The following is a 15,590-nucleotide window of genomic DNA, read 5'->3' on the forward strand; positions in this document are numbered from 1 at the left end:
AGTTTATTTTAAAATACTGTCTTTTACAATGGATTCCAATAATATTTCCACTCAAATATTATAGTATCTGGCCTGTAACTACTCAGTTTCTCACTTGCTCCTTTCTTAACCAACAGGCAGAATCTTCCAATTACCTGGTGTCAGCCCTGTAACTAGAAAGAATTAAGCTTCACCTGTTTTATTTGTCAGATTCAGACACTGGGTGCCTTTATGAACCTGCTTATCAACCTCCAGGAGCTTCACCCTGCCCACTCCCCATATGGCTCCACCTGATCTTTTTTTCTCCTTGTCTGCTTCAACCTATCATCTGGCTACCTCTGTTCCCCAACACCACCCATTGCCCACCTCTATCTGCCCATCATCCTTCAGTCCTCCTCAGTCCACCTATTCCTAGCACCCATTTTCTCAACTCTCGTCCTCTTCTCTTTGTACTGGTTTTACTTCTCTTTTGTGTTTTATTGCTGATTATCCTCCATCTCTACTCTCACTCCTAATGCCAGGTCTTAACTGAAAAAGTCAACCATTCCTTATATTCCCCCCCCCCACCCACCCACACTCCCCAGAGATGTTGTCTGACCTGCTGAGTTTATCCAGATGTTTGATTTTTGCTCCATTTCCAGCATCTGCTGTGTCTTGAGTATCCACTTAAAAATTGAAGCTACTTCAAAGGATCACAGTGAAATTATTTTGGTAGTTGGACCACTCATTGCTATTCACTAGCAAAATTGGATCTATTTTTGCAAGTCTCCTATATTTAATTATAAAACTTTATAACTGTATTGTTAGTAAAGTTGTCATCCTTCTAACCTTGAATAGAAGGACAATGATATTAGTGGTAGTTTACCAATCCTTTAATGAAAGAAAGCTGTGATCAGATTCTTAACCATCCTCTGCAAATACCTCATTTCAAGGAAAATTAGGGTAGAGATTCAAATACAAACTTTGCGAGGGATACATACATCCCACAAAAACCAAAAGCCGAAGAGCAAAAAGTTACTTCCGAAACTGCGTGGGTTATTAAGGTTCCCTCAGGTATCAGTGAATGACAATAGAAGCAATTGACAAAGCTAGACTGATTATTACAACAGGAATGAGTTGGATTATTGGATAACTATTCAAGAGTAAAAGGGAAAAATGGTGGAAGAGTACTAAAATTGAATTGTACAATGCTTAATGAGGTTTGAATTTTGTTTTAAGATGGTGGTTTATGTGACTAATATGATGATAGATGTGAAGTTAGTTGATATTTGGTGAAGGTTTATCTCTATAGAGAAAGTTTTTTTTTCATCTTTTTTTTCATGCTACAATTTTTTTTTAAGAATTGATTATTGTTTAAGAATTTTTGATAGATAATGTTACTAACTTTACTAATTTTTTATATTAAGTTTGAGTTAAATATATGTTTCATCTTAACTCCGTTTGTTAAATATATGCATTTAAGTTTGATTTAAATATGTTTTTTAAGTCTGATATCTTAGTATTAATTACTTTTCTTTTTGTTAGTATTTTAATCGGTTATGTTTTTGTTTTTTTTGTAAGTGGGTTTTTTTCTCACATATATTATTAACTTTATTAATTCTTCACTCTATTTTGGGGGGAAAGGGGGGGTTGGACTAATTTGAGTTGGGTTATTAATGTGTAATAATTATTGGGGAGGGTATAGTTTATTTAGATTACTGATACTGTATTGTAATTTTATTATTTTATTCTTTTTTTTAATGTAATCCTATATGTAATTCATGTTATAAAATCTTAAATAAAGTTTTTAAAAAAAGGAATGATTTGGATGATGCAGAACAGCACAATCAGTAAAAGCACAAGGAATTGAAATCCCTTAAGAAATATGATCCCTCAGTCTCTCTGTTGATGAACATAATAGCAGATCTGTTCTTGGTCTGGTCACCTTATTGCCTAAACCCATTATATTTGATTCCATTATGTCTTTATCCAACTCAATGAGAGTGAATGGCTGAACTTCACAAAAAAACAACATAAATCTGTCTGAAGCAGAGGAAAGACTGAGTAACGTGCCCTTGTTCCTGTCAGGTTGTTGCTGGAAATAAATGCAATATCTCACGGTTATCTCTCCATTTAAAAAAAAAAGAAACAAATTCACCTCATTACCCACTTCTAAACTAGTGAGGTGTGTAAATAAAAAGTGTTTTCTCAAGTAAATGAGAAAAGAAGTAAACCCACATCCAAATTCTAGGCTACCTACATGATTCAGGGCAGTAGGGTCAAACAGTGCAGGCTATTCAACTTATTTTGAGAAAGGGTCCTGAGCCAAAACATTGATTCACCATTTCTACCCATGGACACTGCCTGATCAGCTGAGTTCCTTCAATTTCTCATTGCTCAAAGTTCCAGCACCTGCCATCTTTCTTTCTCGATTCAACTAGTACCTGAGCCAGTTCATTTAAAATATTATCCAATTTGTCCCATTCCTCTGCTCTTTCCAAAGCACCACAATTATTTTTCACCTCCAGTATTTATTTGACTTTGAATCAAAGTTATGAAAGATGCATAGAATCTGCATCCAGTCTATTTTCAAATAGTGGTTTAAAAATCATGAAAAATATGATGTATCCAGTTTTTACCCAGTTCTATTCCTATAACCTGACTCTGCATCCAATCCAGCGACGTGTTATTCTTTCTCAATCTGCTGATAGCATCGGTCACAATGCCCATCTGGAACCTATCAGAGGTTCGCACTCTTGATTCTGCAAACTATAATACTGATTAAAAAGCAAAGGATCCAATATGCATTTTAAGAGCATACATGCAAGTCTCTGCTCATGCAACTCCTTTAAATAGAATCCTTGGCCTTCACCTCAGATGTTTACTGATACACAAAATATTTTAGCTTATCATTATTGTTGTATTTATTTGTAATATTAGCACCTTTTATTACTCTTTTCCCAAATGTGGTATTATATATGTTCAATCCTTTGGGTAATCCTGCTGTTTGATCATGAGACTTTCCCAGTGGAGCTCGCCGATGGCTCGGATAAGCTGCAGTAATTTTGTCTGAGAATATGTGCTGAACCCGTGTCCTAATTGGAGGATTTATCAATGACGCAACCTAAATGACAAAGCAACATTAAAAAATGCAACAGTATGCTTAAATTCCAGCAATTATTATTAATTTATTTTTTAATCATGGTTAAATGCCTGCATTTTTGCACTCTTTTAAGATTTGTTCTTTCATGCACTACTTGGTTTCAATGCTATCAAATTTGTTGCTGGGTCTACAATTATTGATTTAAGCCCTCATGAGGACTTAAACATTATTAGCATTGACACCCCAATTTAATGATGAAGGCAAAACACAAATGTGCTGGAGAAATTCAGCAGGTCACAGCAGCCACAGGTGGTAAAAGGCAATCAGTAATTCAGGCTTATGCACTTCAATAAAAAGTGGATTTTTTTTATTGCAGAGTTCTTCTGTTCAATTATGGCATTGGACACATAGTGCTGTCCCTGGAGCTTCAAGCTGAATCAACACGAGATTGGATGAAAGCAGGTTTGACAATGTGCCTCCTCCACTTCCCTCCATAACTGTTGTCATCTAAACCAGTGGGCACTGTGTAATGGGACTATTGCTCTATAATGGGAGGATTGCACATGATCTCCAGAATGGAAGACATGATCTACTGCATTGAAATAACCTTCTGTGATAGCTTAGAGATGGTCTCCTCCTCACTCCTTGTTATATACAACCTTTGGACAGACAGGCTTGGTAACCATTTCACTGCACTTGTATTGAGTCCATCATGGACCTTATCTGGGTAGCCAGTCACTGAGATGATGCTATGTGGTGCCTGGCAAAATGACACATTTCATCATCCTCGTTCTCCTTCTCCTCCCATATCACTGGTGTTTATCCACCCACCCACCCTTGTTCCCCATTTCCGCTGCTCGGGCTACAGATGAGACCCCGTTCATTTTACTTCGAGGAACAGCATTCTCTCTTTTAACCAGGCATGTTAAAGCTCTCAGGACTTCATGAGCAATTAAATAATTTCAGATAACTAGACTATCAAGTTTATATCAAAGATGATAATTATGGACAAAAATAAACTTGAGCCTTGCAGAACAGTACCTTTTATCCAGGATTCTGAACACCGACAACCTCCAAAAACCAGCACCTTTTTCGGTAATGAAAATACCCGACTGCCTCACTCCTAGCACCCACCATCCATGTCCCCCCAAGCCATCCATTCCCCCCCAGCTGTCCATTATCTCCCCCCTCCCCCCCGTATATCTAACTCCCGACGTGGCAGAAGGGGTGCAGTGCTGCCAAGCCCAGAGTTCACTCACGGCAGTAGCTGGCAATGACTCAATGCAGGACCAATTGCCATCTTCCTTACTAGAGTGGTTCCAGCTGCGTAAGAAAGATGGCCATTGTTCCCAAATTGAGCCAGCCGCCACCTGCTTCTCTCCCACCAGGTGCTCGGGGTCTGAGCCAGTTTTATTGAGAAGATTTACTTTAAAATAAAAAAATATATGCTAATGTTATTGTGGTCTTTTACGGTCTTTATTTATCTAAATTCATTTAACACCCAGCACCCTGTTTTGTGCGATATTGCATTTGCTTAAAGGGACCACCATTTTAAAATGATTCAGAAATCCAGAAGATCCTGATGAACCATTTTTAAATGGCCTAGGTAATAAATGAATAGTTTGCCTCAGTGTTTACCAACAAGGACATGGATTGTGATAGGGAGCATAATGTGGAGATTGCAAATATATTAAGGCACTTTGCAATTATTTAAAGAGGCAAGTGAAGAGATTTCTGGGGCCTTGACAAAGATCTTTGCATCCTCACTAGTGATAGAGGAGGTCTCAGGGAACTGAAAAAATGGTGAATGCAGTACCTTTGTTCAATAAGGAAAAAAAGGAATAATCCAGGAAATTATAAGCCAGTAAACCACACATCAATGGTGGGGAAATGATTTAAAAAGATAGGTTGGCAAAGGATTTAGGCATATTTGGAAAGATATAATCAGTTTAGGTTCAGTCAACATGGCTTTGTGTCTGGCAATTTTTGAGGAAGGCAGTGGATGTTGCCTAAATGCAATTAGTGAGACATTTGACAAGATCCTTCATGGTAGGCTAATTCAGAACGTATAGATGCAAGGGATCCATGCAAGGTTGGATATTAGCTGGCTCATAGAATGCAGGGGGTAATGTTATTTAGGTAGGAGGCCAGTGATATTGATCCAGTGATCAATATTGGAACATCATTGTTCATGATATAGAAAATGACCTGGATGAAAGAATAGGTGATGGGTCGAATGTTTGCAGATGTTACAAATGTTAGTTGAGTTGTAGACAGATATGGGGAAAGAAATGGCAGATGGACTTTAATGTGGCTAAGTGTTGCACTTTGGGAAGTCAAATACAAGGGGAATGTATACAGTTAGTGGTCAGGCTCTTTTAAGTACAGTACTGATGTTCAGAGGAAATGAGACATCCAGATCTGCAGCTGATTGGAAGGGGCCACACCAGTGGATAGGATGGTAAGAAAATCTTATGGTAAGCTTAGCTTCATTGGGCAGGGCATTGAGTATAAAAGTAAGAATGGCATGTTGCAGCTATTCAAGACTTCGGTTCAGCTGCATTTGGAATACTCTGTGCAATTCTGGTGGCCCCATTGCAGGAAGGACATGGGGTATTTGGAAAGAATAGGTTTACCAGGATGTTGCCTAGCTTAGAAGAAATGAGTATGGGAAGAGGTTAGAAAAATTTGGGAGCATCGGAGGCTGATGGGATGACCTGATAGATGTGTACATAAAATCAGAGAGGTGGTGTAGGGTGGACAGTCAGAATCTTTCCAGGGCATAATTGCATTCACTAGAAGACATGCATTTCAGGGAGATTTACAGGCCAAACCTTTTACACAGAGAGTAGTAGGTGCCTGGAGCAGACTGCCAAATGTAGTGGTGGAAGAAGATACAATAGCCATATTTAAAAGACTTCTAGATAAATACATAAAGATGCCAGCACAATATATTTAGTTTTATTTGGACATCATGTTCAGCACAGACACGTGGGCTGAAGGGCCTGTTCCTGTGCTGCACTGCTCTATACTCTGATGTATGACAGGTTCTGAAGAATATTAATTTCATTTTTGTTTCTCTCAACAGATGCTGCCTGAACCACTGAGAACTTTCACCAATCTCTCTTTTATTTCAAGTTTCCATCTACTGGAGTGTTCTGTCTCTCACAATTCCAATATTGCTTTCCTTTGCTCCTCTGTTTTCATTAATTTTATTTACATTTCCTCAAACATATCAGCTGTTAAATTATTTTGAATAAACCTTTTCTCTATAATGTTAGACTCTGGACTTCTGTTTTATTGTGCACTACCTCTTTTATTCAAGAGAATGATGATTTTCCTGGATAGCATGTAAAGCAGCTTTTCATTGTATTGTGGCAGCACACATCCTCATGGCGAACCAGCCCCGCTTGTATCGCCACGTGGCGGGGCAGCCATGGGGAAATTATGTCATCAGAGGTCTCTCTCTGACTCCAGCATCCCTTCCAGCGCCCACCCTGGGCATCGATTATGATGTCACAATGCACCAGGTGACTGAGCTCACGCTGCCCTTAAAGGGGCATGCTGAATTTGAATAAAACAGTTGTTAACGACCCTCAACGTGGTGGCTGTGTTTCTTCCACTGCTCACACCGCCACAGTGTCATGATACACATGATGACAAACAATTTAATTCCATCTGTTTCAATCCCCTTTTCCATAGTGCCAATCCCACTATTCTCTCGATCCCTATACTTACTGTAACTTAAATGATGTTTGATTTCATCTTCTTTGCTTTCTAATAAAAACTCCTCATCCTCAAACATTAGTTTTGTTTCTTTCACCATAAATACTGTCTGTCCAGTTGACTGTTTCCAGCATTTGCTATTTCTGTTTCAGACTTCAAATTGTGTTTCATTCAATACATCTTGTCTGTATTTTACCATTGACTATCTATTCAACCTCTTTTTGACCTCCCATCTATTGAAGACTATGGTGTGAAGCACTGACTTTTATTTTTTTTAAATTTTTTATTTTTCACACCATAAATCACATTAGCCATGATATACACTATTTCTTTTTCACACGTATACAGTGACTTTTTCTCCCCCCCCCCCCCTCCTCCCAAGTCACCCCCCCACCCCCCCCCCTCTCATCCATTTTAGGTATACAATCTAGATTGCATTAAGCCAGTCAGACAATGTTGTCATTCAACAAAAATACACCATAAATTCTACTGAGTCCATTCTTTTCTTTCCTTCTCCTTCCATCAACTTAGGTAATGTTTGTCCCCGGTAGGTTTTCGCTATTGTATTTAATGTAAGGCTCCTATACTTGTTCGAATATTTCAATATTATTTCTTACCCTATATGTTATTTTTTCTAATGGAATACATTTATTCATTTAAATTTAGTAGTTTCTTCCTTTTAATTTGGTTATGTATTCCATTAATATTTAAAGTCATATAGTTCAGCGTAGCCCTTTTATATTTTGTTTATCTTCTCTTTCTGTTTTTCCATCATTACCTTTCCTCCTTTTCCATTTCTGTTTTCTTATTTTCAACTCTTTATAAGACAACATTCCTACAACATCCAACATTTTCCTTATTCTCCTATTTCTATCTTATTTATCGCCAATCTCCCCTTCCCCTGCTGAGTTGTCCTTTATCCCTTGTCGGACAACCACATCTCCGCTCTCCATTTGGATTTACGAATCCACTCGCAAGCGTCAACTGATTTTGCAGCGACCGCTATTTCCCCCCACCCCGCCCCCCCCAGAAAAGATTTCACTTTTCATATGTCACAAAGGTCACTCTTTTAATTCCCTCCTTATTCTCTCTATTCCATTACCTTCCCTTATTAATTCTTGTCTATACTATCTATATTTTCCTCTAAGTACAGATACATTCACGTATGCACATTGTCTCTATTCACTCTTATACCTCTTTACCCGCATACATATCAATCGTGATCATTTTTACTCTCATTACCCGTCTTCATCCCTCAGTCTATTTTTGTCTTTACCCACATACATATCAATCGTGATCATTTTTACTCTCATTACCCGTCTTCCTCCCTCAGTCTATTTTTGTAATTGTTCTGCAAATTTTCGTGCTTCTTCTGGATCCGAGAATAGTCTGTTTTGTTGTCCTGGAATAAATATTTTCAATACCGCTGGATGCTTTAGTATAAATTTATACCCTTTCTTCCATAAAATCGCCTTTGCTGTATTGAACTCTTTTCTCTTCTTTAGGAGTTCAAAACTTATATCTGGATAAATGAAGATTTTTTGCCCTTTATACTCCAGTGGTTTGTTGCCCTCTCTTACTTTTTCCATTGTCTTCTCCAGTACCTTTTCTCTTGTAGTATATCTTAGGAATTTTACTACAATAGATCTTGGTTTTTGTTGTGGTTGTGGTTTAGAGGCCAATACTCTATGTGCCCTTTCTATTTCCATTTCTTGCTGTAGTTCTGGACATCCTAGGGTCTTAGGGATCCACTCTTTTATAAACTCCCTCATATTCTTGCCTTCTTCATCTTCCTTAAGGCCCACTATCTTTATGTTATTTCTTCTGTTATAATTTTCCATTGTATCTATTTTTTGAGCTAGTAGTTCTTGTGTCTCTTTAGTTTTTTTATTAGATTCCTCCAATTTCTTTTTTTAAGTCTTCTACCTCCATTTCTGCTGCTACTGCCCGCTCTTCCATCTTGTCCATTTTCTTTCCCATTTCTGTTAAGGTCATCTCTATTTTATTCATTTTCTCTTCTGTGTTGTTTATTCTTTTTCTTAAATCCTTAAATTCCTGTGTTTGCCATTCTTTAAATGACTCCATGTATCCTTTAATAAGAGAAAGTACCTTCTTTATCTTGCCTTTCTTTTCTTCTTCTATTTCACTGTACTCTTCCTCTTCCTCTTCTTCTGGGTTGGCCATCTGTTGTTTCTTTGTTGCCCTTTCCTTCTCTTCTTTCTTGTTTCTATTGTCTTCTGTGGTCTCTTCTTGCTGCAGGTGTTCTGCAGCTGTCGTTGCCGGCTGTGGAGATCGACTCCCCAGCTGGTCCCCCCTCCCGTCGGTGTGTTTTTTTTCATTCGCATCGCGCATGCGCGATTCCTCGCGCATGCGCGGTTGCGCACTTTTACTCGGCTCAGCGAGCCATTTTTATAGTCCATTATTTACCGACCTGAGGGAGCGGGTTTCTCTCTCCGCAGCGGGCCTCTTCGGACAGGTAAGGCCTTCACCTTTTTCCTCCTTTGTCTTCTCTTCCTCTCTTCTTACCGTTGCTTTCGATTTTTCTTTTTTTGTCGCCATCTTCTTTCCACCTTTATACTCACTTTTCTGTAACTTTTATTTCTGTGCCTTTGTGTTTTCCTTTGTTTTTCCCGACTTTTCTGGAGAGGGCTGGAGTTCACCGTCCGGCCACTACTCCATCACGTGACTCCTCCGTGAAGCACTGACTCAAGAGGTAGCCAGCATCAAAAAGGTGCAGAAATCTGAAGACCAGTACTTTCGTGTTCATTTCATGTTCAACAAGTTTTTTTTTTCTCCAATAGCTATGACGCTCTTGGACCTGTCTTACTACTTATCTTGCCAGCATGACAAAAAGACCTGTCTGCACAATTGAAACTTATTTTTTTTCCTTGCATTTATTAACTACCCATATTTTGCATTTATTATCTTTCTGTATGGCAATTTAATGCATATTAATGAATTTTTTTTTTAAATCAATTTTGCTGTTTGGCTACAGCAAGAAAGAATTTGGGTTGCATATGTATATTGTATTTATGTGCATGACATTAAACTTATTATATTGTGAAAATAATTTACTAGGTTTTATATTGCTTTTCATATTTGAAAACATAACAGTAGAAAAATGATATCGCACTATTTTATCAAGTACTTACAGAATGAGAGGGTTTGCTTGAAACTCCATGTTGCAAAAGTGATGCAATATCAGGATCATTTGCTTTGCCATAGAAAGTTGTGGCAGTGCCAGGATTGGGATTCCTACTATTGAAAAACTTTTTTACTCTGGGTGGTGTAATAGGCTATAAAAATAAAGCAAGGAGAAAATAAACAAAATTTTGTATATGTTAATTATTCAAGCTATAATGTTTTATTTTGTTTAATCAATAATTAAAAACATTTTAACATTTAATTGTAACTCCAGAATTTACAGTCTTTCGCATTAGAGAACAAATACTAAAATATTCAGGATGCGCTTTTTTTCTACGTTTAACATAGCTATTAACTTCATTAATTCAAATGCATGTGGAGAGCCGATGGAGTATAGAAAAGAGAAATGAATGAATGATAAATGGAATTGCCCAAAATGTACATGAGACAGAACAGTAAACTCCATGGATGTGATTTACATGGGAAAAGTAAAAATACTTCTATACGATAAATAAAAAGGACCAAGAGTGAAAATGGATGTGTATGGTCATGCAATTTTAGTAGAAGGAATAAAGAAATACACCGTCTTCTAAAAGGAAGAAAATTCAGAAAGCAGAGGTGCAAAATGACTTGGGAGTCCGAGTGCAGATTCCCTAAAAGTTAACTTACAGATTGTGTAGGTAATAAGGAAGGTAATTGCTATTACTCAGTTCAAGAGAACTACAATACAAAAGCAAAGATGTAATACTGAGGCTTTATAAGAGATGATCTGACCATATTTGGAGTATTGCAAGCAGTTTTGGGTCCCATATATAAGGAAGGATGCCCTGCCATCGGAGAGGATCCTGAGGAGGTTTACAAGAATGATCCCAGGAATGAGAGAGACAACATACGAGGAGCATTTGATGACACAGGCTCTGTACTCACTGGAGTTTAGCAGAGTGAGGGGTAATCTCATCCAAATATACCAAATATTGAAAGGTCTAGATATGATGGATGTGAGAAAGATGTTTCCAGTTGTGGGAGAGTTCAAGATCAGAGGGTGCAGTATCAGAATAAAAGGACTTCCCTTTAGAAGAAATAAGGATAAATTTCTTCAGCCAGAGGGTGGTGAAACTGTGGAACTTGTTTAGATGACTGTAGAGACCAAATCATTGAATATATTTAAAGCAGCAGTTGACTTGTTAATGATTAGCAAGGCCATCATAGGTTATGGGGCAAAGGGAGGCGAATAGGATTAAGAGGAAAAATACATTCAGCTATGATTCAAATGGCAGAGCAGACTCGAAGGGTCGAATTGCCTAATTCTGCTCTTCAGTTTTATGGTCCAAACTAATTGAACTTAAAGTGAATTAAAAGGAAATAGAGCATAATTTAAAAGAAGTATCAATCCCACTTTAATTAATAAAAGTTTGGAGAAATCAAAATTGAAACATAGATGTGGGCCTCTTGCAAGAAAGATTTTAAACTATGCAAAAATACAAAATAGATTTATAAAGTTATCTTCCTGCCGCAAAACATTAACCAACTCAATCATATCTTGGTAATCTTTACATTTAATAAGTTGTGAGTTACCAGTTTCAAGGAACTTCTCCTCTACAATCTCCATCAGTTCTTAGCCCCCTGCTCTACTTACTTTACACCTATGATTAATGTGGCTTGGTATGACAATAATGCCATCTACAAATTTGCCAACAATACCACGATAGAGGGTTGTATAAAGGAAAGGGGACGAGTCAGCATACAGAATGGAGATTAAAAACTTGGCTGAATGGTGCACCAATAACAACCTTGAACTCAATGTCACCAAAACTAAGGAGCTGATTGTTGACTTCAGGAAAGGAAAACCAGAGGTAATCAGTCCAATGATCATTGAGCGATCAGAGGTAGAGAGGGAGACCAAATTCAAGTTCTTGGGAGTCACTATCTCGGAGGATCTTTTCTGGACCCAGCACACCAATGGGTTCATAAAGAAAGCATGTCAGTGTCTACTTCCACAGGAGATTGCGGAGGTTTGGCATGACATCAGAAACCCTGGCAAATTTCTGTGATGTCATGAACGTGACAAAAAATCTGAAGTTAACTTGTAATGGACTTTCATCATTTTAGTAGCTCAATCACTGGGAGCACTTATTAACAAAATTAGTATTTATTTCTGACTTGGTCAATGTTTTAAATTACATACTTTACATGGGTATTTATCAGCAGCTGAAAAATCAAAGGCTGATCAAATCAATTTCAATCATGTTTTGTTTCAGCTCCTTAGCAATTTATTATTGATAAATTAAAAGATCATGTAAGCTTTGTATTTCTATACAAACATTCTAAATGTACTATTCCAATATTTTTACCTTCATCTATGACCTTAATAAATATTAATCCAAGCTTATCATTACCTTTTTGGTTTTGCACTCCATGGATGAGCTGTGTATTTATATTTACTTCAGGCAATCACTGAATATTTCCTAAAGCATCTGTTACTTTGAGGCATGACTAATTCAAGGTTTCTTGTTTATGAGGCCACAATTATGGCCAGTGAGGCTGAGTGACTTTGAAGTACAGTCTAATTGTAAAATGAATTAAAACTTATTAATATTAAATGAGTTAATATACAAAGACCAGGAGACGATACCTTCCAGTTTACACTTCTAGCAAAATCCATATTAATCCATATTACTGCCAAGTTAGTCTACACTGCATGGAGGCAACTATCCCAAATATTATGGGGCAGAAAATTTGAATAATTAGCAAAATATTTCATCACATCTTTGGCCTTGGTCACAATGGGCCTGAAGTTTCTATGGATATACACATTTAAAGGTAAGTGGCTTCACAAAGGAACACAAACTATCCAATCTCTTTTGTTCTATCCAGCTATCTCAAATTCATCATTCTTCTATTCTCTCATAGAAGGAGTATTTCCCTTGGTTTTAAAATTTATTTTCCTTTTCTCCTTTTTCTTTCTTTAGGACATGGCTTCAACGTTATGAGCATTAGATCTAAATGTCTCAAAGAAATATTAGCAAATAAGTAAAAATCCAAACAGCAGGACAGAGAAGAAAACTGAGAAGACACCTGTTGCAGTATTGTAGAGAATACATTAGCAAGTAGAAGATCAGCTTAGCATAATAATTAGCTTCCAAGGCAGATAAGGGAGGCTGCAGGTATGGGAAGCTGGAGAAAAAAAGAATTTGCTGGAGGAACTTAGTGGGTCTAGCAGCATCAGTGGGTGAAAAAGAATGGTCAGTGTATTGGGTTGCTGCCTGTGGGTGGATTTTTTGTCAAAACTACATAAACGATCACCTGAGAACTGCAAGTAATATTTCAGCTTCAAGATTCAATTTGTTATCATGGTAATAAAACAGTGTCATATTACATGAAATTTATTTTTGCCTGTTGCAAGGCACACAGATTCGCCACCAGCAGGAATTGCCTAAGTGCCTCTTACAGTTAGACTTCGAGACAGAGAGAGAAGCAAAAGAATTTCCTCACCCCCCACCCCCCCCCCCCCGAGTGTCCATAGATTCACCTCCAGTGCTTCCGCAGCCTCACAGAGTCCACTTCAAATCAATGGCAACCCGAGCTCCAGATCAGAACTTCTGATATGGTCAGGAACCCTTCAGAGCCCTCACTGCCTCCTCGCATCCCAGTTCCAATACTTGGTACCCCTCCAGCCAGTTCAGGCCAGTCCCAAGCAGTCCGTAGCACAAGTCTCCCGACGACAGTCTCCAGCAGCCCACAGCTTCCGTGGGTTCCTCACCTTGAGTCACCAGCCACCCGTTCCATCCACTGGTCCCTCAGCTGCAGAGCTCCCTCACTGTGGTCACCATCCCCATGGGTCATCTCCTCCACTCCTCCTTCTCAGATGAGGGGTGATCTTCTTGTCTTCTGGTGCCCTGCTCCAGTCCTCCGCTTCTCCGGAGTCAGCAGCCCCTCATGGCTACTGCCAATTAATAGGCACCGCCATCTTGAGTGCATATCCACGATCATGGGATTTCAAATAAAATCACTGTCGGCTCCCTCTAGACCTCGAAGGAGCACTACATCTCTGCTCCTTCGCTCCCAGCACCAGCATTGCCACTACAGCAGCTTGTTGTACTCCAACACCATTCTATATGATCAAGCAGCTGTTTTCTATCCATGATGAAAAGAATGAACATTCAGGCCATTGCAAACCAGATCTCTGTCACTTGCTTGAAAGCGCAAACCTCCAACAAATTGATTTGTCACATATCACTGGTGATGGGCCAGTGAAAAGGCAGAAAGAAAATAGTATGCTGTATCAAGCCGTATTAAGAAATCTAACTTCAGAACTTCAGTAAATTGAATGCTGACAACCAACAAAATATGTTAAAAAAAATACAACCATGAAACTCAGCCCACCACAAAGTGGCAGTCCTCAAGGTACAGTACTTGCGTTCCCATTCCATTCTTCCACTTAAATCAGGTTCTACACCTCTTGCAGCGCTGTATACTAAGTCCTAAAAGGTCAAATACTGCTTTTAAGCTTCAAAACTATCAGCTAAGAATACAGTAAATATGGTGATACAACCACACCACTGTACCACATGCCCACCAGCCTACTGCAGGGGGCGAACTCTGTACCTCCAGGAAGACCATCTGGGAGGCTGACTCCACCTTGCTGGCTGTCAATCACCAGCCTGCATATCGACTTGAGCTGACCCCTCCCAGGCCAGTCACATGTGGAGCCATCAAGACTACTACTGGTGTACAACAAAGTTTAAGTGGATTAAAGGCTGTAGTAGTCTTTTCTGTGTTTTGTGTCTGCTTGCTGTACCACAATTTAATCTACTCAAAATTTAAAGACCACAGAGAAGGTCCTCACCATCGGGAGTCCAGAAATTGACCCCCAACACCTGGATGCCCCGCCATCGAGATCTGGAAGCATGCAATTGAGACGATCATCCAGATGCAGGTCGAGGTGATTAACACAAACCAAAAGAGACTCATAGTACTTGACACAAAACTGGGCCCCCATGCTTTTCAGGCCATCAGAGACTGCTAGGACTATGATCCTGTGATGACCGCCCTGGAAAGCAGCCAGGTGAGATGGCAGGTGCGTATCTGTGGGCTCTGTGTGAGCTAACTCACTCATGCCTGATTGAGAACAGGGTGACTGAAGGGGAGGTGGAGCGACTCATTCGAGATGCCTGTGTGTGAGGGTTGCAATTGAGGGTCATCCGGCAGAGACTGCTGGAAGAAAATACTGCCACCCTTACCAGAATCATGGAGGTGGTCCGCTCTCTGGAGGCTGCAGCCCACCATGTAGAAGTTTTCAATGCATGACTCCCACAACCTCTAGCCTGGCCAATGCCGACGACTGCTGTCGCTGATGTGCCCTACCAGGAGGAGACAATCATTGCCGCTGATGCAACCCGCCACTGTAAGTACTGCGGGTCCTGGTCTGGGTTAGCCAGGCGCTCCCGAAAGAGCTGCCTTGCAAGGAACTCACATTGCTCCCGATGCGCTAAGAAAGGCCACTTCACTAAGGTGCGCCTCTCCTGACCTACCGGGAGCACTGAGGCCCTCCACGATCAGCTCGGAGTCCCTCCAGTGCTGCCACGTGCGAAGACTGGGCAGCACCATTTCTTGGCCCGCCACTTCCACCCACAATGCTGATGTCGCTTCTGGTCCAGCC

General features: G+C 39.5%; 1 protein-coding gene and 2 long non-coding RNA genes across 7 annotated transcripts in view; 2 read left to right on the plus strand and 1 right to left on the minus strand.

The window, feature by feature from the left end:
• LOC138751227 (uncharacterized) overlaps nt 1-6,251 on the plus strand; it is a 95,638-nt gene extending 89,387 nt beyond the window's left edge. The window contains exons 4-5 of the long non-coding RNA XR_011349771.1: nt 3,438-3,523; nt 6,150-6,251. This is a non-coding gene — a long non-coding RNA (uncharacterized lncRNA). The remainder of the gene's footprint in view (nt 1-3,437; nt 3,524-6,149) is intronic.
• Nucleotides 1-15,590, minus strand: part of efhb (EF-hand domain family, member B) — a 101,178-nt gene that overhangs the window by 63,351 nt on the left and 22,237 nt on the right. For 4 of the 5 annotated variants that reach the window (XM_069913216.1, XM_069913227.1, XM_069913217.1 and 1 more), the window contains exons 3-4: nt 9,940-10,083; nt 2,902-3,082 (exon numbers count right to left, since the gene is read on the minus strand). In XM_069913216.1, the coding sequence (XP_069769317.1) occupies nt 2,902-3,082; nt 9,940-10,083 (325 nt within the window). Of the gene's footprint in view, nt 1-2,901; nt 3,083-9,939; nt 10,084-12,327; nt 12,665-15,590 lie in introns of those variants that run through there. The other variant, XM_069913224.1, reaches the window with a different exon arrangement.
• LOC138751226 (uncharacterized) lies at nt 12,448-13,251 on the plus strand. The gene is made up of 2 exons (XR_011349769.1): nt 12,448-12,751; nt 12,901-13,251. It is a non-coding gene; the product is annotated as an uncharacterized lncRNA (long non-coding RNA).

The sequence above is a fragment of the Narcine bancroftii genome, chromosome 1, assembly GCF_036971445.1.
Source record: "Narcine bancroftii isolate sNarBan1 chromosome 1, sNarBan1.hap1, whole genome shotgun sequence".
Classification (NCBI taxonomy): domain Eukaryota; kingdom Metazoa; phylum Chordata; class Chondrichthyes; order Torpediniformes; family Narcinidae; genus Narcine; species Narcine bancroftii.